Source organism: Acanthaster planci, linkage group LG09 (genome assembly GCF_054643075.1).
Source record: "Acanthaster planci isolate LZ-2023a linkage group LG09, COTS_SCS, whole genome shotgun sequence".
NCBI lineage: Eukaryota > Metazoa > Echinodermata > Asteroidea > Valvatida > Acanthasteridae > Acanthaster > Acanthaster planci.
Genome location: NC_141785.1, coordinates 406651 through 433315, shown reverse-complemented (window position 1 = coordinate 433315; position 26665 = coordinate 406651). Strand labels below are relative to the sequence as shown.

General features: G+C 39.6%; 1 protein-coding gene across 2 annotated transcripts; it reads right to left on the bottom strand.

Moving 5' to 3' along the window:
- Window positions 1-380: 380 nt before the first annotated feature.
- On the bottom strand, window positions 381-26476 carry LOC110982289 (PHD finger protein 12-like). Of its 2 annotated transcripts, none has more exons than XM_022240602.2 (13): window positions 25981-26476; window positions 25569-25747; window positions 22851-22923; window positions 18006-18256; window positions 14963-15354; window positions 13278-13389; window positions 12557-12689; window positions 11456-11761; window positions 10222-11122; window positions 9777-9856; window positions 5786-5990; window positions 5207-5289; window positions 381-4874 (listed from the first exon to the last, which is right to left on the bottom strand). In XM_022240602.2, the coding sequence occupies exons 1-13, from the start codon at window positions 26026-26028 to the stop codon at window positions 4389-4391; spliced, it is 3249 nt and encodes a 1082-aa protein (XP_022096294.2). In that variant the 5' UTR covers window positions 26029-26476; the 3' UTR covers window positions 381-4388. The 2 variants fall into 2 exon arrangements, with proteins under 2 accessions (XP_022096294.2, XP_022096295.2); XM_022240603.2 differs by having other exon boundaries at window positions 5786-5987; window positions 25981-26475.
- Window positions 26477-26665: the final 189 nt, after the last annotated feature.

Below are 26665 nucleotides of genomic sequence, written 5' to 3'. Positions count from 1 at the left end.
GGCATGGCCAAGGGGGGCCAAGGGGCACGTGCCTCCCCCCACTAAAAAACAGATAAATGGACATTGAACAAGGCTAACAAAAGCTTGCCCCCCCCCAAAAAAAACCATACCACCGAAAGCTGGTGCCTCCCCCCTCAGTAAAACCCTAGTTACACCACTGAATTGAACCACACTTACACAGCACTATTGAAAATCAACTGCAAATGGCATTAAATTGCTTAACAGCACTTAACATGCTCTGTTGATAATGGTCATCACATTTCACTCATTTTCAGAAGGGAATTTCCAAACATATATCCACTGCCTTGCACAGTGACTCAGTTTAAATTATAAAATTCTCTTTGGACCATGTGACAGATACACACACACACACTGTCATATTCTGTGTTCAATCAAACAGTATTATTTAATATTGAACTGATTCCCTGTACATCAATCATAAAGCAGCTCTCACTCTGGTCATTCATTAGCCTGGGCATTTCTGCTCACACTGACTTTTTACAACTTAATGTCCTGTAAGCATGCAATCTAATAATATAAACATCTGATAAATAAAGGTGCAGTGTGTTCATTCATAGGTTGCAGGGCAAGTAAGCGTGAGGGTGAGAGTTCACATGGGTATCATGAGTCACAATTGTTACATAACTCAACATGATGAAATAAAGAATACAGTCTCCTCAATAACATGAATAATACAGTAATGAAGCAACAGCAAGTCAACCAGTGAACCAGAACTTTTCCGAGCCATATTTATAGGTGAATGTTGGGAACCAGGGAAATCCCGAAGAAATACAACATTGAGTATTGATCATCATGCTCCTAAACACAGTCACCCTTATTTTTCAATAACGAGGTTACTCTGAATGTGAAAAAGCATAATGCATTACCCTGTAGTAAGAACATGTTTGACGACCTCTTAAGCAAATTACAAATATAAGCTTGCAGAGAGTTACATAGGCTTAGGATATGAGGCTGTCCATTTCTAGCTCGTCGAACAATTTATTTTTCTCTCTGGAAAATACATGTACAGTCAGTCATGCAATGTGTGGCAAATATGCTCCCGCACAAATTGCATAAACACACCATCATGATTTATTTCTTGAAAGGGAAAGGATGCATAACCATTGCCAGCAAATTTAACAGAAATATATTTTGCTGAGCACATGAGCAGTAACTGCTTTTTTTTGACTTACTGGGACACATCTTAGTCTGATTCTGCGTCAATATAGTGGTTGTGACTTTGTATTAACAAGGTGGAAAACACATCATTTTACAATGTTTGACTTTTTAAAACCACAACAATCTCCAGGGGCACGAATCAGAAAAAGAAAATGTGTTACCCTGTAATTAAATGTTGCAGTCAATTTAAAAATCACAAAAGAAGAAAATTCTTAATTTTTTGAGAAGAAAAGAAAAAGGAGAACAGCTGAGGATCAAACCCAGCGAGGGGCATATGATGTGATTTCATGTTGTGCATGCCATCCACTAGACAACCCAACCTACTTAAAATTTAGTACGAATTCAATAACCTTTCTAAGCATCAAAGAGGACACTGCCTACTTGTGGCCAGCTAAATACCGTTTAGTTAGATTTGTTGGCGACTGTCTTCTTGAAAAGTAAGTTCAAACCATTTACTTCTACATAGCCACACTGCCGCCCCCCCCAAAAAAAACCAATCAGGAGCACTGCATTCAGGTGTAACATGCATTCTCTCATTAACACCTTTTGATCCATCTAAGAAATGCCCAAGCTAACGCATCACTGAAACCAGGCAGTTTTCAAGTTTTCAAATCAACATAAAGTGCTTTCACATATTGAATATCACAACAGCCAAGCATGTCTAATCGTCTAGTGTTCCAAGTATGACATGCAGGCTAGGCAATCTATACAATAATTTGATATATACAAAACTGTACACCCTTATCTACATAAAGCAAGTGACTGCCATAGGGTTAACTATAGTTTGTCACAAGGTTATTTTTAAAAATATATTTACAGAATTTCTGTACAGTGATTTGAAACAAAGGTTCAGTTTGCCCTGGAAATGACAATGTAACACTAAAGTGGGGCTCAAACCCAGAGAAAACAAACTCAAATATGCATATTAAAATGTGACATGGACATACATTAAAATGTTGATATTCACAAAGAATATTCACAATTGTGTAATGCCCATATGAGGTAATACATGTGTGCAAAAACACACATCATAATTAAGTAGTTTAATTGATCAGTTTGTTGTGGTTAGTACAAGTTTATGAACAAGGCTTAACAGATTGAGACAGACAAGCCCCAGAATCAACAACAACAATTCCTGTTAAAAGAGTTTGAACTCAACAACAAAGAAATTCACTGTTACCAGAATTCAATTTCCATAACTCTAGGCAAAATCACACAAAGTGGCTCCTGCTGCCAGAGTGCCAGCACAGTGACAAACCAAGTTGCACATGGTCAGAAAACAAATTAACAAAACTGGAAAGTGAATTGCTGACCATTTCCAACTAAAAAGCTGTCAACTTTACCAAGAGAACAAATTAGTAACTGAAGAATGCAAGGACCTAGGCAACTGCTCCAGGGTCCTCTTTGGCAGAAAATCATGTTTAGTAAATCACCAAACAATTGTTAACCAAAAATCATCTGGGGACCAGCTATAATGCAAATAAATACCACACATATAACTTGCTAGTAGAGTGCTCTTGCCTTGCAAAGTTTATGATGCTCAGCAAACTGAATATTTATTAACACCATAAATCCACCACTGCTCAGAGGTTTTTCCCGATATATTTAAAGTGAACATCGAGTAACAAAGGAGTGTAAACTATATATGAACTCATAAAACAGATGGGTCAACTTTCAGAACTTAAAACAAACTTGCTGGTAAGTGGGGAACAGCTTGGTTTTGAAAAAAAAAGCACAAATACCAACCAAGCTGCTATGCAAAGTATATTGACTGTGACTGGTTCCCAGCTGTTTTCTGCTTTGCCTGTCAATCTGCTAAGTGGTATATTCTGCTTAGTAGCTAAAATGCAAAGCATGGTAAAGGTGACCCAGCAACACTGAAGAATCCTAATTTGGGGCACATGTATACCATTTGAGCTGATGCCACTATGTTTGAGATGCTTCAGTTTTTACTAAATAATACAGCTCCATAGACACTGAAGGGACACTCTCTGCTCAATGTTGTTTATCCAGAGATTATAATTGTCATAGCAAGAAAAGGAAGTGTAGTCCCCTTGATATTCCATAGCTCGCATGATTCCAAAGTCCTAGGGCCAATTTCACAGTGCTGTAATGAATTGGGACTCACACACTACTGACTACCATGTACTGTACAACCTGAAAGAGGGGCAGTGAATAAAATGCTCTTTGGATTGGTGTCATGTGAGAAATGTCTTGTTGGAGCCAGTTTTATGTTAAAGCAAAGAAACGTGAGGATGTGTTTGAGTAAGTAATCGAGCAGTGATGACTTCTCGGTGGTGAAGGAGATCACAAGATGCATCATAGTGCTGATGCGTCACTGGGCCAAGACGTTTTAATCCCTTGGATAAATCATCGATACATTTTATTGTTGTACTTTCCAAATCAAATTAAGGCACCATAAAAATTGTTACAAGCATCTGCATCTGAGAACTGGTTCCACATTCATTTTCCTTCTTTTGGGGGCCTGAGGAAGGGGAGTTGATTTCTTTCAATATTCAGCATAGGCACAAATGTTGCCCAAAACAGAAAATGACCTGAAACTGAAAGCCATCAATTGCAGTCGCAAAATTCCCTGGATGGAGTAGACGGCAAAGTGTTTCTCCATCTGAAGTCCTGACTGGAAATTACTGATATATGAAGCAGTGGTCTTTACTTTCATGGACATTGCTGTATCAAGATTTTTCATGGGGTTAACTTGAATTTTAAAAAAATGCACTCATCACTTAAGTTTCCGAAAGTTCTGAGAAACTAGGACTTATTTTCATGTGGCCTAAGCTCATTTTGAAATCACCAAGGAAAATATGAGAGGGGTGAAATATTTTTTTCATGACAAAGCCTATTCATAAATAAACATTAAGAAACAATTATTTTTCTGTGTCAATAAATAATGAAATAATGAGTGTCAAAAGAAGAGAGGCGCTCAAAATGTCATGGATAAATTACATCATTCAAAAAAAGAAAAAACAAAACGAAAGAAAATGATTCTCTGTAAAAAATGCTAGCTATGCCTTTATTAACAAACTCTGAATATCATTTTCGAGACTAAAGATACGGGGGCAGAATTAGTTCAAATTGGCATTTCTGTAAATTCATCAACCCAATTAATACACTGTCAGTGCTATTTAAGCTTTGGATACTATTTTCCTTTTAAAAAAATTAAGGCAATCTGCACACTGTATAATCTTGATTCAACTTGTGGAGCTAGACGATGCACACTCTTTTTGGAAATTCAACAGAGGCTTCTTATCTAGAGGGTTCTGTACCATGGCATGATCAGTGATACTAAAGACAAACTGTAGACAACCCATCTTGACATAGCTGCCGTGATGCAGGATAGCAGTACCTTCCCAACCGGCTCCATTGCCTCCTATCAGACAGGAGCTGCTGACCTTACAGCTACAAGGCTTCTTGAAGTGGTTGCTGGTAGCACTCATCATTACAGCTCCTTCTTCCTCCCTTGTCTTCTCCTCGTCCTCAGGCTCTTCCTCTTTGGTCCTGCTGTCTGACAATTCCCTTTTCCTTTTCCCCCTGCGGATGAGATTCCGCACTGACTTGACAAAGGGGGATGCCGGGGGAGGTGTGGTGGTCTTATCGGAGAAATCGCAGGAATACAAGACGTTGTCTGCTGTTGTCCCATGCTCGCTGTAGTTAATGAGTTCATAGTGCCGGGTGTTCTGAAAGGAAGTCATGAAGGAATGTGGATTCAAATAGAGGTAGGCATTACCATAAGTAAATTCAACAAACATGAAACAACCTTTAGTCCAACAAAGAGCTCTTCATGCAGACCAACGAGCCACTATAAATGCAACCTATTAATTCAAACAATCTAGAAACGTGGTCATTCCTCATCACATTAACAAGATAGGTAGAAATTTAGCTTGAAATAAACACTACATTTGATATGATTCAAGCCACAAGCAACAAAGTAGAATGTACATCGGTAATGTAAGAAGTAACAAGACACTAAACACATGCTGAACTAGAAATCAAAATCTGTTTAACCAACCTCATCATAGAATATACAAGCATGCTTTGGAGAAATGTAGTTACAGTGGCCAAAATTACTGAGACAAACATCCATATCACTCCCTGTTGGAAAAAAAAAGGAGACAGTGTTAATGAAATTCAAAAATGGGGCAATTAATTTGAAAATAATAAAACAAAACTGAAAAACACGCTCAAAAACTATCTATTATTAATTAGGGTAAATAACAGACAAGTCATTCAGATGATTTTGAAATACTTTTGTGTTTAACCCCTCACAGCGGGATTCTTTTGAGTGCAAATGCTGGGCTGCAGTATGCCCAGTATGCAAAGCCCTGTCCAGCAGCAGGCCCACATTGAAACTACAGGTGCATGATGAATACAGTGTATGTGTGCTATGCACTAATCCTTACACAAAGCCGCCGCTGTTCGCGGAGCGAAGGGGTTAACAAGATCTTTGTATTTAAGTACATCATGCATGTGCATAAAAAAACAAAAATCCCACAAATTTTGCTCGGTGTCACAATGTGTACTCGCATCCTTTATGTTCTCAGAGCTAACAGATCAGTAACCCCAAGACAAGCCATTAGTGTGTACTCACCAGTTCCTATATGTAGTGTCCTGTAACACATGGGTACCGGGGAGGATTGTCCCCTACCCGTGAGTGGACAGAACAATGCTCTGGCTTTGATTTGATGGGTGAATGATGCAGTAGATGGAGTAGGCCCTGCAGTGTTTGTGCTTGTTGAAGCAGTGCTACTGTGGACCAAATACTTCTTGATAGCAGATGTTGATGGAGGTGGCTGCTGGTAATATTGCAATACGTGTAGTTGATTAAATAAAATCTGATAAAATTTGGAACATCCAGATAACTTTCATTCAACTGTAAAAGATTATGATTTAAACTATATTAAAATATTTCTAAAAATTCCCCACAAATTTCAGTTTCCATCTGACAGATATATTTGCATAATAATTGCTACAAAGCTGGGAGATTTAACCTCCAAAAGTCACCAAAACAGAAAATAAATATGCAAATAACGCAAGCATATTTTATTTACATGTAACCCGGGACAAATCTTCGATAAATACCTTGCGAGTTTCAATCGTTTTCTGAACTGCTTGCCTGACATTTCATTTCTGACTTACGACAAGTATGCAACTCCTGTGCATCTGTATTAGAATGGTTCCCAGCACGGCCCATTCATTAAAGTGTCATTCCACCAACAGGAACCAGTGTAACCATGGTACATGTAACACACAAATTTTTTTTACTCTAGGAAAACTTGATTTCATTACACGATCTATTTCTGGTGAGGACTACCAAAAAGATGAAGCATGGGAGGAGATGAACATACATTTAACAAAATTTCAATTTGGTAATTTCAATACTTTTTATGTCTAATTTAATTTTTTTGCATCTAAGTACTGGAACAAAATCCTCACACTGAATTTTTTGGGGTGGGTGGAGGCACGTTTTGAAGATGTGCCAGTTTGGAACAGGATTGTGCATCCGCAACTGAATATCGCAATACTGAACATTTTGTGTGGACCACATCGCGTTCCTCACAGCGGCATTCCACTGCAAACAGGTCTGCATTGGCATCCTTACCCTCACAAATATTAAGCTCACAAATGTTCTAAATAAATAAAAATAAAAGCTCTAAATAAGAAAGCAGACATGCCAATGGGTGATGCTAGGACTGACTCAAAAGAATACCAACAGGAAGTCCCCTGAAATTACTCTGATCCAGGCCTCGAAATAGTACTAGCCCGGCGCACAAATTCTAGCGAAAAATGCTCCAGGCTACCTAAACTTGGTTCCTTGGTTGCCCGCTGAGCTAGTGACAAATTCAGAATAAGCCTACCTGTTAAAACTTAGATTATAATTATATAATGTTTTTCGTGATGATAATACAAGATTGCAAAACCTGAGTCATTGTGGGTGTGTTTTTACTTGTGGTTTTTGAAATATGATGCTCGCGCAACAGGGTGATAAGTGACATTGAAAGCCATGAACAGAGTAGACTGGTGGGTTGTAGTACTGGTATAGCATAGCACATGGTACGGCGCGATACCGCACATGCACACTATGCTTGTTCACTGTTTAGGCCACTTTTGCTTCTGACTACATGCCTCTCAAAAATAGTATTGGTAGGTCGGAATTTTGTTTAGTAAATTTTTTGTGCTGATGTAATAGCCTGAATGGGGATGAAAGCTTTCAAAAATTGTCTCAAACAGTGATAAAAACATGTCTTGATATAAGTAAAAATTTCTGCAGTCAACAAATCACAAGAATTACGGACAAATCACACAATGCTAGTCAGGCATCCAGACGGGTGAGCAATAAACCACGTGCCGTGGCAGGAACTCATGAGCACAGAAAATAAATACATAAACAAGAGACCAAGTTCTGTGAATTAACTTGAAGAAATCTTTTTGTAACATCAATGTTTTTTCGACCTGCAGCTGTATGGCTGCATGTGTGTACGACACTGGTGTAATTTTAACCCACTCGCGACTAGGATGTAAAGACTGGTTAGCACATTTCCATCACATATTCTTTTGCATGGGTGCAGCATGGTGGGAACCAGTGCAGCTCTGCTTTCATTGAGCTTTACGCACAAAATTTCACTACTGCGACAGCAAAACATGAGTGGAACTCGTGAAAACGACAGAAGTTTCTTTTCAAAAACTGCAAATGTAAGTAGGAAAACATATAAAAACAAACGTTTCAACGTGAGAAGGGGTTGTTGAAAAGGTGTTTGTGAAGACAGAAAAAGCATCGTCATTAATTTTCAAAATTTTTTTTTAGTTTTTAAATTTGTTTTTCTAACTTGGCGATAAAAATTCTAGGATCGCGCCAAAAACTAAGGGTCGGTCGGGAAACCTAAACCCACAAGTATTTTTTTGGGGGGGCCTTATCAATTTTTCTGACCTTAACTGACCACAGCTAGAAAGCGTTTGATACACAAAGCTGCATGCAAACAGCACCCTCTTCTGATTGGAAAAAGTTTTCACTTGTTCACCGTGCACGTGCGGAGATCAGAAAGTAAGCAAAAAGTAGCATTTTTGCCGAATGTAAGCAACCCAAATGAGAAGAAAGATGGAGGAAAGAGATGATTTTGATCCCAACTCTGTGACCAGTGACTTCTAACTAACATACATGCCTCTTTATTATTTATACCATGAGCCTTTTATTTTCCAAAATGTCAAATTCTGCATTGGTAAGCTGCTAACAAATTTCGGGTTTTTAACATTTTTTTATACAGTCGAACATGCTTAATACAAGCTCAAAGGGACTCTCCAAAAAACCTTGTCTTATGGTAAACCTCGTGTTGTACGTGTTGACACTTATCCCATTCATAGAGCGCAAGCCTGGTGTCATGCACCAGCAAGCATTCATGTACACGGCAATGTACATGTACTGCATACTACATGTATATGCAGTGGATTAGTATTCGCCTTTAACTTGTTAATAAATTTTCAATCAAATTAATAAATACGATTCGAATGAATAAAACAATGATTCCGAATACGTCTACTTGTTTGACACAACAGGGGCTGGCTGGCCGCCCTACCTGCGCCATGCACACATAGCGTGGCCAGGGAAAGCACTCCTTGGAAACTGGTACCTGACGTTGTACGTAAGTAAAGGTTTAATTAACTTGAGAACCAGTTCATATAAGGACCGGGCGTAAGAGGGCATTGAAATTGGGGAATTTCTGTTGGTTTGTAATTGGCAGGAGGGATCTATTTTCAAGTCAGGTTCACCCATAAAATTGTTCATGTTCGGCTAAAAAAAAACCAAACAAAAACACTTCTTTCAGACCAGACCCGCTGTGTTTGAAACTCCTTTGATGCAGCGACATTGCAATATCTATTGTCGTCTAGAATAAAGCCCCCTCTAGTGGCACAAGGAACAGAGTCGCTAAGTCATCATTGGCAAAACCACAGCGCAAATTGCCGAGCGGATTAGCATTTTTGGAGAACTACTGACGCGCTCCATCAGGAATTACTTACTGGGATTAAGCTTCTGAAACGCTTTTCAGTTGTACTTGTATTAAAAGTGCCATGGACGATGGTTTTTGACACTGCCAGTTAGGCAAAAATGCTCGTCTTGTTCTTGTCTTAGCACAGCTCCTATTAACTAAGTTTTCTCTCATAGGAATGTGTACATTTTGAACAGGACTGAAGAAATATGCTCGTCTTAAGCGCGATCTCGTCTCAAACATGCTCGTGTTATTCGTTGTCGACTGTATACAGGCTTGTAAAATTCTAAACGGGCTAGTAAAATATCCATTTAACTAGCCCACTGGGCTAGCCAGGAAAAAAAGTTAGCGCAAGGCCTGTGATCCCAAGTATTTCATACACTGACGTGTATAAGAGGTACAAACATTAAGCTGTTGAATTGTAACAATGACATTAAAACAAAATCTATGTGTATGTCTGGCCAGGAAGCAAATGCCATCTGCATGTATTTATGCAAGATACATTTACTGACAAGAAGTGAATATCGGTCACAATGATGTTACTGTGAGAAAGGTATCGTTCATTACCACCTCCACTGAGCCACTCAAAATATCACATACCTTCTGAGGTAAAAGTTGTTGTAACCTCTGCCATGCCAGTATCTGTACAAGTCTTTCATCTAGCTTACTAAGCTCTACATCTAGGAGAGACAATCATTATCTTATTAGTCATTTCTCCTTTAATATCTCAAACCTGGAAGGTTATCAGCACTATTGTCATGGATTTTATGGAGACATGGTTTAACCTGTGGAAAAATATATTTGTCCAAAAATAAAAAAAACAGAATCAGTTACCATTCAGAATCCAAACTAATGGAAATTTCATTTTACTCATTGTAATTTTGAACATAAGGACCCATGATTGCTAGATAACATGATGCCCGACATTACAGCAGTCAATAATTGTTAAATATTCCACATCACAACAGTCAATAAATGTTAAATACCGACATCACAGTTGTCCGTAATTGTTACTCTTGTGGTTACTGCTCATATATCTACTTACCTCCATTCCCCTCAACACAGGATTGCAGAGTGCTGTTGAGATTGATGATAGCAGGCGACGAGCTCAGAGATGCTGCAGTCATCTTGGGTGCTGTACTCGTGCTGCCTGCCATACCCTTACTGCTCCCATTGGAAACAGTCACAATCTTTGCCTGGGCCGACGATAGTGACAAGCCACTGGTGGTTGCTATGGAAACCTTGGAGGCAGACAACCCACTGGTTGTCTTGGTGACCAGTGACCCTTCTGCTTTGGTATTTGGGTGGACTGATTGTTGACTAGTGGCCCTGGGTGTGCTCGGTCCAGTCGCCATCACTTTACCAGCTGCTGATGTTGCAACAAGTTTGTGAACAACTGATGCATTAATTTTGTTCCCAGAGTTTAATGATTTGCCCACAGAGCCATTCACTGTATTAGCTGTGTTCACTATGGTATCATTCTTGTTGGCTATCGTCACTACCTTGAGACCAATGTTACCATGAGGTAGGTTCTCTCCGGCTTTGGACTTAATGGTATGGTTCGTCACCCCAACTTCTTTCACAACGATAGTGTTAAATGACCCTTCAGGTTTATTTCCTGATGTCTTACTGGTGGGTACTGGACCATTATGAAGTGAAACCGGTCCATTGGTCACTTTGGCTTCTGTGTTACTTTGGCTATCATCTAGGACTGCTGTCTCTTGCTTTCTCTCACTTTGCAGAGAGGCAGCAGAGGTGTTAGCTGGGCTGGGTGTCCTGCTCTTCCCGTGAGGTGCTGGTGTAGAGCTGCTAGAGGTGGTGGCTGTAGTGATGTATGGGGATTTGGACGCTGTGATTATTTTCTGTTTGATGGCATCTTTGGGTAGTTGCTTTTTCACCATGTGCCTAGTTATACTAGTCTGCAGGGCAATGACACTCTTCAGCCACTGTCGAAAAGAAACAGAAGACTTGATTTGGGGTTTAGTACTACAGAAAATGCTGCTTAGGAAATTTTCTTGCTAAATGAAAACTCAGCAGGCAACCTGTTAAAAGCAGTACACCTCACATGGACATGTGGTTGGCAACACCTGCTGTCAAGTAAAAATTTAGTGCTATATAGATTGTCGTGCTTAACTCTGCCAGTCCCAAAATCCTCTAATTTCAATACGATTTTACACACACCCTTGGGGGTTAAGGTTAAGCAGCTGTTGTGAAGAAGCTGTACACCCATGGAATTCTTACATCAGTACAATGACAATTCACTGACAAACAGTGGTTACCTCTTCCTGGTCCTCTAGTGAACAGACAGTGTTGCTTGATCTAAAGCCCTCTGGCGTCATGCAGACCAACCGTGGCTTCTCCTGAGGGAGGGGCAACATGGGGGGTGGGAGGGCATACTGACACTTAATAGCAGATGGCACAGCCAACGCTGGTCGCTTAGTGACTTTGTCCTTGTGCTTTCTGGGTGGGCCTGTACTTCGGACTTTGTGCATGAATCGTAGCTTGATGGCATGTTGGTCCAGACGTCCATGGAATTCATTGAAGATTCTGCAACGTTCAGTGTACTGAACACCTTGGAACCCAGGCTAAAAGACAGACAAGTGTAAGAGACATTTAAGTAAGTTTTGAATATTAATGCTCTAACCCTGAAGTGCTTCTTAACCTTCTTCCAGCCAGGTGAAAGTGAGGGGTAAGGCCATTCTGCCTTCTAAGATCTGGGCTTTCCTACGACCAATCTCTCTGAATCCTGTTGCACTCTGTAAGTACAAATCCACTTAATTGCCAAATGATTGTCTGGGACATGTATAATCAATCCATTCTGTGCAATTTACAGACAGTGGGCAGCATATCCAGTTACTGACCATTCTGCCAAATATAAAGTAGTTGCATTCTTTGTGCCAAATATCAGCAGTTACATGTAGCTGTTCAACATGAAGTGAATAACAAGCTCAAAGATTTGAATTTCATCATTTATTCATTTCCAGAGTGAAAATCTAACTTGAAGAAATTTCCTGTTCAAGGGGGATTTCAACCAAGTGTAGATGTACTCCTCAATAAATTATCCAGCTTAAAAGGGTACACCTTCAGACAGGCAAATCTCACTGTCAAGCAGGAAGTGAGTAACTGAATCTAGGCTGAGTAATCATAAAGCTCTGTGGAGTAATTAATATTGTGTCCTAGGTCAACAGAGTACACCACGCAAAATGAGTACGAGTTTTATTAAAAACACCAAGTCAACTGAGTGAACTGACAAACGGACTATTTTGCTTAAATTGAGGATGCCAAATGAAGAGAGCAGACTAGTGTTGAGTAAAAGAGTAGAAGTGACAAGTGAGACCAATGAGCAACTGGACTCGATCACTACATGTACATGTACTCACCAATGAGTGTTCAGGGTGGTTAGGACACATCCATCGTCCTGTTGGCATGCAAGTAAGAGGGGGATCTACACAGTCTTTGTGAAACAGTAGAGGGCAGTAGTCACATTGAATCAATGGACCCACACGGCAGCTCCTGTCATCAAATACACATAAAATACTTGAAGCAAATGCTGGCTAATAAGGATGGTTAAAGTATAGCATCAACGGGGCTGTGTATGTTTTCTACAGTTACTAATAATCAACCAGTACTTCGATAAATGGCATCCCCTAAAATAATCAGGGATCACTAAAAAATCATCTGCAAAGAGCAATATTCTTTGCATCAGATTACCAAAGGCTAAACAATATCAACTCAACATAACTGAAAGCTGCTTAACAAAAACATACGTATGCACTACAAAATGAAACAGTGTAGCAATTAACAGTTGTTTTTTAACTAACTGCTGACTAGAATTTACACAGAAACAGCTTGCAACTGCAATCAACCAATATAAAGGCTATTTGCTGGCATACCTGCAAACTTCACAACATTCAGGCAAGGGGATAATCCCTTCCCAAAAAAATCTTAAAATACATATTTTGATAAGGTGACAAGGACAATAATGGATGGGTACACATAATGAAACTGCAGTTGTCTATCTCACACAAACATTATAACAACATATTCTGGGTAGCTTAAGCCTGAAGACCAAGTCTCCAATTTGATTTAGGGTAAGCTTACTTGCTGCACTGAAAGCAAACTTTAGCTGGTAATGGGACCAGCCCATTGTCCAGCTCATGTGGTTTCTTGTAGTTCTTGGACAATTCCTCTTTCCGTCTTTTCCTGGTGCTCCCTGAAAATGAATTTTGAAGTATTTTTTTGTACAGTTTCATCAGGTTTAGAGCTAGAAAGAAATTTGGAATTATGGAAACGAAACAGTTGAGTGATAATTTGGAGATTTGAATTCAGTGACTGCATGCACTTGCAAGATAAATGGTACAAATTCCCATTGGATAGAACAAAAAATTAATTTGTGTTATGTGATAAGCCTTTTGCGAGTTTAAATAAAATCTGGCACACTGCATTCTTTAATTTCATAACAATTAGAATTCGGGGCAAGCTTTTACTTTGTTACATAAGAGACGACTTGCACACTGTCCTGACAATGTCACGTAAGTCATCGCACGTGCTACACTGCTGAAGCACTAATACACGTTGAGAATCACATGGCACACTTCATTGCAAACTTGACTTTCTTCAGAGCGCTGCCAAACCTCTTTGTTGAAAACCTTCACATCCACTTGGTTAAATACTGATTCTATTGCATCCATAACACAGGCTTTTGACTCTTTGTGAACAATTTCAGTGTCCTGGAATTTCCTCTGAAATTCAAATACGTCCGGAAATTGGCAAGAATTGAGCTGAGTGACCTGGTACCCTTGAAGAAATCTCAGAAAATCCCAACAACATTTCAGAAGAAATTCTAGTAAATGATTATTACCACCACTCACATACCCAACTAAAAAATTGTAAAAAAAAATATTTTGGGCCTGGTGCATTTTAAGAGTTTATTTTGCACTTTGGAAAAAAAAATCAGAAAATTGGGCCCAAATAAAATTGCATCAGAACTTTGTTGCGGGTATATGAAACCAATATTTATGAATTAAAATATTAGGAATTTGATTAAATTTCACCTTATTTGAAATTGGGAAAAATATTGCTTCAATAATACATTAACATTAGAGGCGAAAAATTTGAAGGCCCAATGTTAGGGTCTGCGCCACTTTCAGGTATGCAGTCTTTTAAGTGTAAGCAGCACACAAACGAGTGTTATTATCAATTTAAACTTTTTGAAGGCCTCAAATTCACTAGTTTTGGTGGACTGGATTATGTCCCTGCTGGGTGGGCCATGTAATGCTTTTTGTTCTTTTTTATCAGTCTGCAAATGGTCAGTGAAATAATGAACAACATGGATTACATAACCATGAAACAGACAAAAACGAACAGATGCACCGCACGATTTGTGAGGTTTGAAGAGTACTTACGGTACATTTTACAAATCTATTCAGTCTCTCTGGACTGATCTCCTTAATTTCCAACATGCGAGTAGAGCAAATGTAAACAGCACCCAACGAAAACATGACTGCCTTTTCCCCGGAGTACTCTGCATCTTGCACGCATGGCCTGCCAGCAGCTTGGGCTAAGCTGCACTGAGGCACAGTATGGCGTTTAGTGTCTGAATTCATTCTTCAAATGTTACCATATAAGCTGCCTGGAGTATAAGCCGCACAGACATTATTCAGCGCAACAATCAACGTACATGCTGCGGCTTATGTTCCAATAACGGCATATGTTCAATGCCTCATTTAACGTAAATATAAACTAAATCAAAGCGTGCAAGTGAACCAATGGCTTTATCAACTGACCTGGCAATGGAGCAAATGTCATATAGCTGCTGGGTAATCCAAACTGCACAGGGTTCTGTATTTCAGCTGCCTTGACCAGCATCTGGAAGGGGTCCTTGATCTCACCCACATGCTTTGGACTATCAGGGGCCTGGACTGCTTCTACTTTCTTGTCCACTTTGTCAAGAACTAGCCGGAGATCTCGCTTGGTCTTAGAGTCCCCCAAGTCCTGGGCAGTCTTCTCCTGGTTGACCCTAAGGTCTCGCTTGGTTTCTAAGCTTGCCAAGCGAGCCAAGCGCGTCCTGGTAGTTGGAGGCAAAGCTGTTGAAGGGTCATCAGGTATGGGTGCTGCCACTGGGGTGGTCGGCCTACCAGACTGGGCCTTTGCTTGCTGAACCTCCTTTTGAGCTTCTCTGTACAAACCCAACAATCATGACATGGTTGGTCTATTGCATATATGAACACAGGGAAAGAGGGTTAGTGTGGGATCGGTGTAGAGCTGATAACACTACGCGTACATGATGGAGTGGACTCATTTTGTCAATTTCATCATTTCAAGTCCAACACCAATGCCCAATTGACTGTATGTACAAAATTTGAGCACAGAGTACTGAGACACGAAAGAAAGAAATGTCTCCAAGTGTGAGGTACATGGCATAAATATTCCTTATTTAACTCTCAAAGAGCTGGGTTATTTTTACCCATCTCACAGCCAGGAGGATTCCCCTCCCCTCCCAAGAAATCGACTATGCCTTGTTCCACTTTTTTAAAAACTTGGCATGCATATACCGATACTCCTTATCATTACAAATGTGAAGTTTGAACTCAATCAGACTTATGGTTTTGTTGTTACGGTCATTTTGAAGTTCATGGCTCCATGCATGCCAGTATGCATACATTGAGCACCGTAGTGGAAAAAGTATACATTTTGGGCTGACCTGTCTGGGAAAAATGCTCGCTGCACGAGAATAGTAAATGGATTTTTGCAAAAAAGGAGTCAAAATGACCGCAAAGAGTTACTCTCTAAGCCAAACTTCTGAAAAAATGCACTGCAGGGATATCAGAAAACATGTTAAGGGGGCCCCTGCGTCTCTTTTAGGGTTAAGTGATCTTCACGTAAGAAGGGCAGTGTTGCACTTAAAGCATCTAACATATTGAGTTTATCCTGGTGAATAACATTTCCTGAAGAGCTCTCCACAATCATGCAATCACACTGTATAATTTCCTCCCCTTACTGGCATGTGAACTGTATCCAAGGGCTACAACCAGCAAATCATCACTCTGAAAGTTTTTCTTTTACAAAATCAAGACGCATACATCAGTTTCAAACATTTGTGAATTGTCAACTTTGACTAATCCTGATTACACAATAAAAACCTGCATGTTTATGAGGTGCAAAACACAATCCAAAACCCTAACCCCCTAGGGACCATTGAAATCCTGCATAATCTTGTTGGTTTCAGCATGGTTAGTGTGAAGTTTTAGATACAAGGGCATCTGCAATATAACTGCAAAAGCTGAAATTGCCCCAGTTTAACCTAACTGGGTACCATGCCCATGGCAACAGGCATGCAAATGACATCACAAACATGCATCTCTCTTATTTTGTGCCTGAATATTTGGAAATCACAGCAGTGATGGAAATGAGAAAACATAATTGAATTGTCATTTGATTAGCATTATGATGAAATTGACTAGCAAAAAATAAACGGGCCTTATTCAGTACCATTATATCATGGTGTACAGTTTTAATATCTACTAATGTGTACAGCAAGGCTAAACAATGAAACAACACACAGGTATGGTATAGCAGGGTTGTTGGTTCTGGCTCTGGCCCAAAATTGGATACAGAAACATCTTTTTACACCAATCAAGGGGAAAATAAACAAAAACCTGCTGCCTGCAAGTCCCTACTCGTGATCTTTGGGGGTCCCATTTGGCTCTTGAGATGTTCTACATTTGACCTAGATCAGTAGGTGACTTACACATTTGTAAAATATTTAACAAGCAAAGGGAAATGAGATACATGTACATCACTACAAATTAAACCGCTTTGATTTTGGCCTCTTGCCAGCTACATGACTCACAGTAAAGGACGATGTCTTCCGACTGATTCTTTTGTTTCTACCATAGCATATCTCTCTGCCATTTTTCAACGGTACATTTGGATTGTGCTTTTGGCATTTTTGTTGCGCATTGATCACCACGAAATGACAGAAGTTAACACGTGCTTACGTACATGAGAAGCTGGTATCACACTTGGGATGTATGTACCAACGCGTAGTTCAAGGTGCCACTTATCACGTATTGAATGTTTATGTGTGCGCTCGTATCGCACTGTACCGAACTACACGTGCTACATAATCCCACCAAATTGCAGCAACCTCATTTCCCCACAATCCGTGGGCCTTGTGCTGCACGGAACTAGGGCAAGAAACTGGGGGTGACTTTGTTTTGTCAAAAATTTCGTTTTTGCTGTGAAGCCACCAGCGCGGGCAGGGGCCAGTTTCCGATCTGTGCCACGAGCTTGCCGCGTGCACGGTGGCCTGTGGGGGTGGGTTGTATGGGCTGTTCATGCATGATTTTGTCCATGAAATGTCCATCTGCAAAAATTGCACATCAGTTTCATGTTTGTCTCGCTTTTTGTGCAAAATGTATCGCTTTTCGCGATGCGAACCCAGCTATTTCCATCACTGTACAGACATGTTTCAACGTGCACAGCCAGCTGAAACTGGTTCCTATCCACTGAAAAATGAAGGCTATGTATCAGTTTCCCCAACAAATTCAGAATTTAGAGGGAAAAATTCCATTGTGCACATAAGTACATGTATGTACCTGTAATTTAATATCATGACCACTGTCGCTTTGGAACTCACTCCCACACCATATCAGAACTGTCAATACTGAAAATGAATTTAAAACACTCCTTAAAACTTACCTATTCCATTAATTGCTTTTATTGTTGTTTCTTGTGAAGCACATCAAGACTTTGGTGTGATGTGCTATATAAAAACTGTGTTATTATTATGAATCTAACCATGGGTCATTTTTATTTAACACTAACCTGTAGGCCTGAAGCTGTACCAGTCTGAGGCATGGTTTATTCTCTCGCAACAAGCGATCATTTAGCCTCATGGCAGGCTTGTTAGCTTGAGGTACCGTCTTGGTCACAGATGGAGCTTTGGCAGTACTGGTAGTACCAGCTGCAGGAGCAGCAGGAGCTGGTTGTACCTTGCTGGAACCTACAGCAAGCTTGGCTTGTTTATCCTTCTCTGACTTTGTGGAAGTAACAGAGCTTGTTTCATCATCTTGAGGCTAAAATATTCATAAAAATGCAAGGAAACACCACCCTGTTAACTACTGGTTCAAATGCATTGAACCATGTGTTCAGTAATCTCAACATGCAAGCTCTCCCTTCATCTTCTTTTAACAATTTATCTATCTACAGTGTAGAAGATTCAAGACAGATCTCATGGCTATCAAAGGTCAAAAACCACATTTTACATTTGCGTGATCAACAATTTGCCAATGCTGGAGTCTACATTTTCTTGTACACTCTGGCTCCTGTGAGATAAATAGAAAACGATCCTTCATTAACTTTATATGGTATGAGATAGGTTTAGGGCTCTGCCAAGTACTACTGAGTATGAATTCCATGGGCAATACACTGTTCAAATATAAAGAACAATGAAGATGTGTAGCTGAACTGAATAGAAATTGTTTTGTATTTAAACAATCTAACATGTAAACATTACAGCCTAACAGACGAAAGATCTTAGGTCTGACTCCAATCCTCCCATTGCTTCCAAACTATGTGAGAATTGTCTGAAACACTTTTTAAGTTTAGCAAGGTAGTGCCTAGCCTAGGCCATTTTAGGTAATTCACATGGGGTTTGATGCCTCTTGTGAATATGCCACTGATTCCCTGCAGAGTCATGATTTATGGAGGATAGAGGACATGGAGCAAGGACTATACATGGATAATAAACCCACCTTGGAAGGGCTGATCTGTAAAGCCTGTTCTAACTGAGCTACTTCAATCCCCTTTGAGCTCCATGATGATAACATTTCTATTGCACATGTATGCATTTACCAATCACAATTCACTACCATCAGGTCTGTACAGAGCAACTTGTCCGAGAAAAGTCCCCACCCATATTAAAGAGTATTCTTTGAAATTTTTGTGCTCTTTCATTAATATAACACACAGAAAAAGTAACAAATATAATTTGTGTTTTGGTATAGGCTACCAAATTTTAAAAAGAACAAATGAAAAAATGCAGCATACACGTATGGAAATATTGACATTAAGTTGAAAAGTGGCCTCTTCATGGCAGTTTCTTGTGAATAATGGCTCCTCTTACATGTACAAATAAGACTGAATAAGCCGAAACCCACAATACAATCAAGTCTCATTGAAGGGATCAGACAAATGACTTTGTTATAACCACAATTTTGTTATAGAAGGAATGGGAAAAGAAAAACCCACAAAATGTAAGAACTTGGGATTCTCAGAATCTGTACATTTATGTACTGGTACCACTTAGTGTTTAACCCTAACCCTCCTGAATCCTTCACCTGTTGGAGGATTGAGGAGGGTTAGGGTTAATGTAACGACACATGGACACCCTGTTACCAAAATCTTAACTCCATCCTGCCTGAGTTATTTGACAAAGTACTCAACAATTTTCAAACTAACTGTGCTACATGTAGTCAGCACAACCCAAGCAGCAGTTTATAATTTTCCCAACAACCTGCTAATCATTAATCAGTATGCAGCATGGTTCCTTTATATACTGTACAAATGATCAGCTGTCATTATCTAAACCTGTGAGGTCAACATTCCTTCAGTACAATCATTGATGTGTCTAAAACAAAACAGTTGCTGGAAAACTCTATAAATAAGTCTTGTTGGGTCCAGTAAAATTAGCACAAATGACTTATTACATGATCACAGCCAACTAGTTTCCTTGGAATAGAAATCCTCACCAGTACATGCTATACAATGTACACGTACATGTTCCCACATGTACATGCGCAAGTACGATAAGCTTCAAATTTCACCTTTCAGATAGCAAATGTATCCCAGAATTCCCGAGCTCATTTCATCATTGATATCTTCAACTGTTGTGGTGCACTGTTATTTTACACAAGCAAAATGTCTTCAAGTTTAATGCTACTTTTCTGCAATGCTGCCACAGTCATGAGTCTCAATGTTGCTAGGCAACCTGCTAATAAATAATTGAGTTTTTCCTTCAAGTGATGGAAAGAATCAATAAGACAAGACAGATCCAGACTCTTCTATTCCAACACATTTCCATTTGCAGTGCAAATGATGTGTACACAAAGGTTATTTAGAGATGCTCTCAATATACACTCACACTATATGCACAGAGATCAGGAGACATGTACACCTACATGTACATGGACTAGACATATTACAGGTACATGTCCATACGTATACATGTACACATATGTACATGAATCATGCAATGATAATTGTCCTAAACTCAAGGGTGCAATATCAACTAGACAACATCATGTTACATTAAGCCAGCTAAGGCAAGATGAAGTACATTGTACACTGTATATTTTCCTGTACAGTTTACTAACCACTTATTGACACAAAATGCTGCCAACCAAACCACTGAGGCAAAGTCTTTATGTTTCCGTGTGTATCTTGTCCAAATGCTGTACATGTAAATGAGCATGTACAGTCTTACATTTAAAGAGAATGAACGTGCAAAGTTATACTTTCATTTTTCTTAGGAAGGTTTTGTAAAGATACATGTAGTACTGTAATTTTTTGTAATGACTGGCCAACGGTTCATGTACATGTACACATAACAATATTCTCTTGTTGTGACTGAATCTTAACACTCCTGGTGATTGCCTGATGACAAATTAAGGTTTACAAGTGAATCCTCAATTTGTCTGATCATTGAGCATCATGTACCACATATCAGGCCTATGGGCAACATTCAATGAAACTCTCACCAACAGAAACATGACACATACATGTATCGGTAAATATAAACGGATGGAGGACAGAGCCAAATGCAGCCCAATCTCCAAGATCCAGTGCTGCAAATGTTGAACCCTGGATCATTCAATTGTTAATGTGCACATGAATAGTTGTGTTAGATCATCACTAGCACCTCATCTTGGTAACCCAAAGACAGATGATGTACAGGGAATGGCGGGATCATTGCCGGTACTCCGCCTCTGGCTCAGTCCACATGATGCTCCACTGTAATACGATGACGAGGAACTGCATGTACTTGTGCTTTGTGACTCACAGCGAGCTGTCTGATCACAGGCCTCATGTACAGGTATATGCAAGTTTCATGAACTCATCGGAAATTTGACAACAAAAGCTACATTTTCCAGGGCTGTCTACAGCACTCAATGATGAGCAATACAGGAATTTTATGTTCTTTAATTTTGCAATGCACTTCTTGAATGGTCTCTTCTGTGTACATGTACAGTACATGTGTGTTGTGGTCACAACACAGTCTAGACAATTCATACACGCTGCTGCTATTTGCAACAAACCTCAGTCGATGTTTGCTGTTGGACTAACACATACACTGTACATGTATGTATGAAAGTGGTTAGAACAAGTGGAACAGTACACTGAATAATGGAGCAATGTCCTTAGTTGTAAATGTATGTTGTTGCCAGCAGGATTTTCATTTCAGCTTTTTTTGCATTTCGCTACATTTTGCAAGGAATCAGAAAAAAATGACAGGATTTCATGTACATGTAGGTCTGGTTAAATCCTGTGTGTGTTTCCTCATGGGTCCAGCCTAATCCTAATTAAGAAGACTCCATTCAAAAATTCAACACATTCTGAACTAACACCTTACATTACAACATTAAGCATCACCTTTAAAGTAGTTCACCTCTTCCCAATGTATGCTTTCAACTTTCCAGCGATACATGTAAGTCGTCTCAAGTCATTTCTTTTTTCAACAGAGATACTGATATGACCTGATTAACACACAGGCACCACAATACATTAAATATTCTCTGCTTTACAGTACTTTTGATTCCATAGCTAAGTATTCTTGCCAGGAACATTCCTGAATCTTCCAGGCTCCAAAGTCCTCCACCATGCAGGAGACCAATTACACATTCTTTGTACTTTCACATTTGGGCAACCTGGGATAAGGGTTAATGGATGCACTTGGACTACTCTAAAGTGCTGTATGTGGACAGATTCATGAAGGTTTCAATCAATACTGCCCAGGAGACTCCACACAAATTCTATCCTTGTACATGTAGAATCAACTGGATAAATTTCATTTGAAGGAGTGAATCAGTTAATCTGTGCCTTTTGTGGACCTTTTCTTACAACATTATCACATGACCTGTATGTAGATGTGAATGAATGACACTTTCCAGAACGATACAGGGAAAAGGTACCTGTCAAGACCCAATATACGCTTTCTGAGATTTGACAAAGTTTAGAACAACTGTAATGCGTGTAATAAATCAGATGCACGTAACTTGTAAACCAGGAACTGGGAAGACCCATATTCTAAATATTTTGTAAAGTACTTCAATGACTAGAGGAAGCAACCTACCAGTAGGAACTAACAAATATACATGTAACTGCAATAACTTTTTTCCCTTGTTAGTCACATCAAAATCTTATTTATCCAACTTGGCAAAAACCCTGTTGTGTATGTGCATATGTACTCAGAGTTACATTATTGCTGGATACTAAAAAAAGTGTTCCAGCTTGAATAAGAAGCAAAGCTATGAGTTCGTCTAATTTGCAAATGCAGCTGATCTACATGTACATGTATCTGTATTAGAACATGTAGGTATAGTATCAATAAGCAGCAATCTGTACACCACCAGTGTGGTACTGACTTGACTGTGCATATGGGCTAACACCTACCTCAGGCGCCACTGTGCACTTGTGACACAACCATTCACCAGGAGGTAGATCATCATCACTCAGAGGCGGGTTGCTGAAAAGAATACAAACGTCAGGATCATCGATCACAAATTAGTTTCAAAATGCCATGTGTTACAACATAAAAAACTTAAACCCCCTGGGCTACAGGATCTGAAGTTAATGAGTGTCTTCATGTCTTTGCCTTCAACAGCACAGTGTGCACCTGTACTTGATGCTTTACAATGCTGCACATTGTAACTTTGAAACATCTGCAGAAAATTCTGAAGTCTGAAAAAAAAAGGAGTAATTAGATGGAATGGCCAACCTTCAGAACTCTGAGCCACAATTCCATTGCTGTACATGTGCAAACACTGCGAGTCACTCAGAGTCAGAACGACAAACATAAAAAGGAAACTGAACATGATTATGCAGCAGATGAAGTAGCCTACACAGGTCACCAAGGTCAATGTGCACTGCTCTTGGTATAAATTATGATAACGACTGTTTCTCCAACTTGGAATACAGAAGACACACATGAATATGGTGCCCTCTCTCTTAAAGGAGTTCTTCAAATGAAGAGTAGGAACAAAAGCCCTGAACTTTATTTTTGGATCTTTTTGATCAGATAAGTTGTAGGTACATGTAGGTGATGATACAATCTTATTGGTTCAATGTACTCTGCAGTAAAACAGATATTTTCTTTATCAAGAACAGCTCCTGCGCATAAGTGTGTCTTATGAGGCATCTTGTTGAGTTTAAACCATCTTTGCCTGACAAATCTTAAACTGCCTGTATTTTTCAAGCAAGCCATGATGCAACATACCACAGTAACAACCCTCTTGCATAAGCTATTGTGATGCAAAGTACATACATGTACATGTTCACTACTTGCAACTAAGTGAGTACAAATGATGGTGTCCATGAAATTTAAAAAGGAGTACATTTTCTGCAAACTCTAACATTAACATGGATGCAGTCATTTGAACTGACAATAGAAAAATGAGGCAAAGGTTTATACATATATGTATGTGTACTTGTATACGTACACTCAATAAGTCAGGATTTACCTCAATATGTTTTAAAGCAAGTGAGAGAAATTTTTGCATTGTTTTCCACTTCTGACAATATCTGAAAAATTGTTTACCCTACCATGAACTTGCTCTGTGTAAACATCATGTGACTCATGTAGATATGGTAGAGTTATTGTCCTTTAATTCCCCTAAATTTGTGTATTCAGTCACGTTAATAATTTGTGCTACTTCCAGAGGTTGTTAAGGTACACTACTGTTAGAAAGCAAAATAATTACATACGTGTACATGTATGAACTGGAGGATGGACTGCATAGTCTAAATGCCACAAACAAATAAGAAAATGCCACATGGGCACCTTTCACAAGACTTCAGGTGTTCATGGGATTTGTGTATTACAAATACAACACAACAGGATCTAAAACACAAGCTCAGCAGTGATACACGTACTTGCATGAGAATTCAACTCTACATGTACATGTAGTTGCACAGTTACAATGCCAATTTGCCCAGATAAATTCTATCCTGGCTTGACACGTGCTGTTGGGTTATGTACAACAGATGATCACATACACGTAAACCCTTAACCATCAGTTAGCCAACAAAAATAAAGCACTAGGTCTTCCTTGAAGGAATAAAACATGATAAATTCATCCTGTATTTGAATGAAGATGAGATCACAAAGCACAAACTACAGTACAGCAACATGGGCTTATGAATTTCAAACATCCTGCTGGATATTACACGGAGGCCTATCATTCATAGGTTAATTATTGTTGGAGGTACATCATTCTGCAAAGGAACATATCTTGTCAGGAGCCTATATCAACCCAAATAATCTTGAATCAGTGGGAGGATTTAGGACTTTCAGACAGGAGATTCCCAGAGGGAGTACTGCATTTATATGAACTCAAGTTTAATTTGTGTATGTATGCTGTCTTTAAGTTTGCATCTTAAAATGAAATTGATCAAACTCAGTTTTGTCAACAGTGAGAAATTACAAAGTCGTTGCTAGAGTAACTATGGGTTCAGAATTAATGCCTGCCAATAAGGACATCTTCAGCACAGCTACATGTAACTCTCCTTATAATACTAACAGCCATCAAGTGATAACAAAGCAGTAAAAGGATAAATTTAGCTGAGAAAATTCGAAAGCATTTACTAAGAAAACACTTCCGTTTTTTTTTTCCAGACAAGTCTCATGGATTTGTGCACAGGGGCATGAAGTGTTTTCTGTATACAGAACTCTTTCCCTTTCATGGTTGAACTTTTGCTTGTTTCATGGTTCCAGTTGAAAAATGCAATGCTTCACTTTCTCGGAGTCAGGATTTAGGCCTATATTCTAAATAAAAATAATGGGCAGTTAGCAGAGCTACAAACTCTTTTCTTTTACCCAATATGGCCTTTCCAAATCCACTGCAGTGGACTCTGCCCCCAGGCCTTCCACCATGCTTACATGAGTTTCATACACCCGCATACATTCAGTGCAAGGTTTTGTGCCTGCTCATAGTGCATGCGGCTGCATGGCAGCCATGTTTGATTTTCCTTGTTTGTAAACCTCAAATAGTATCTTATGCAAAGAAATGTTACAGAAAGGCCTCAACTTATCGGACCTGACAGCCCCTGTAAAGAAGCCCTGAAAATGAGGAAAAACTCGTTCACTAAGAATAAATGAAATGTTAAACTCACCAGCACTGAAGGTGGAAAGCAGACGGGCATCGGTCGCAGCAAAGGAGATCACCTCCCTCTCGACAACTATCACAGTTGTCGTGGTTTACAGCGCGACCTGTTCGTCGGTGCTCCCTTATCCTTCGAGTTTTTCTTGGTGGTTCGTCGCTCTCAGGGGGAGCTACCAGGGCTTGGATTTGCTGGAAGAAGAACAGACAATCGTACTCACCCTTACGTTTTTAGCTCAGCTCAGAATTCATGCTAAATAGCTTACAAACGGGTTTGTCATTTGTAGTGTAAACTCTTTGCTTCTCACTGACGTTACTCGTTGGCCATTTTGTTTGACAAACGTCAGTTAGGCCGACGCACGCTTCCAATTCCATGACCTGAACTCACAAAGAAAATTTGCAAGTTATTGAGCAAATGTACTCACATCCATCAGTCCCCCTGAAGTGTCCAAATCATAGAGAATTGTCGTCATTGTTATCTCAATGAATATATCAAACCATGGTGGATCTCATTTCTGAATAGGAGAGACTAGAGAGCAGAGTTTCCCGCGGTGGCAACCCCACATTAGCCAGAGCGACATGAGCCAGATATGGTACACATAAGCAGTGCGTTGTGTATGGCATGCGATGTACGGGTACGTAAAATGCACACGGCCTCGGCTGCAACACGTCGTCGGAACCTTATTATTAAAACGTGGTTCCTTTCCTGATTGAAAAGCACAGTTTTATTTAAGCTCGCGGACCAGTAAGATTTGGGCAATGCTACCTCTGGAGTAAGTTTTTAATGAAAGCCATGCTGCAAAAGATTTATCACAAATTAAAATTTCCAATGCGCAACTTGTAACTTGGCGCAAATAATCACTCCTTGCAGCGCATGTCTCTTATCGCATATCGATGTCCGAAGTCAACCAGCGTCATTTGTGCGCGTGCGCAGAGATCGTTTGAACTTTGCGCTTAATGTGCACACACACTCGTAAAAATGTGGCGCGCTTCTTCGCGGTTTTATACTGTGAAATAACACTCCCCCATAAAGTCCTTTAAATTTACTTGGTACTTTCATTCCTGTAAAGTAGCTGATGATTCTAGTTCCCTTAGTACCCCATTAGGGCC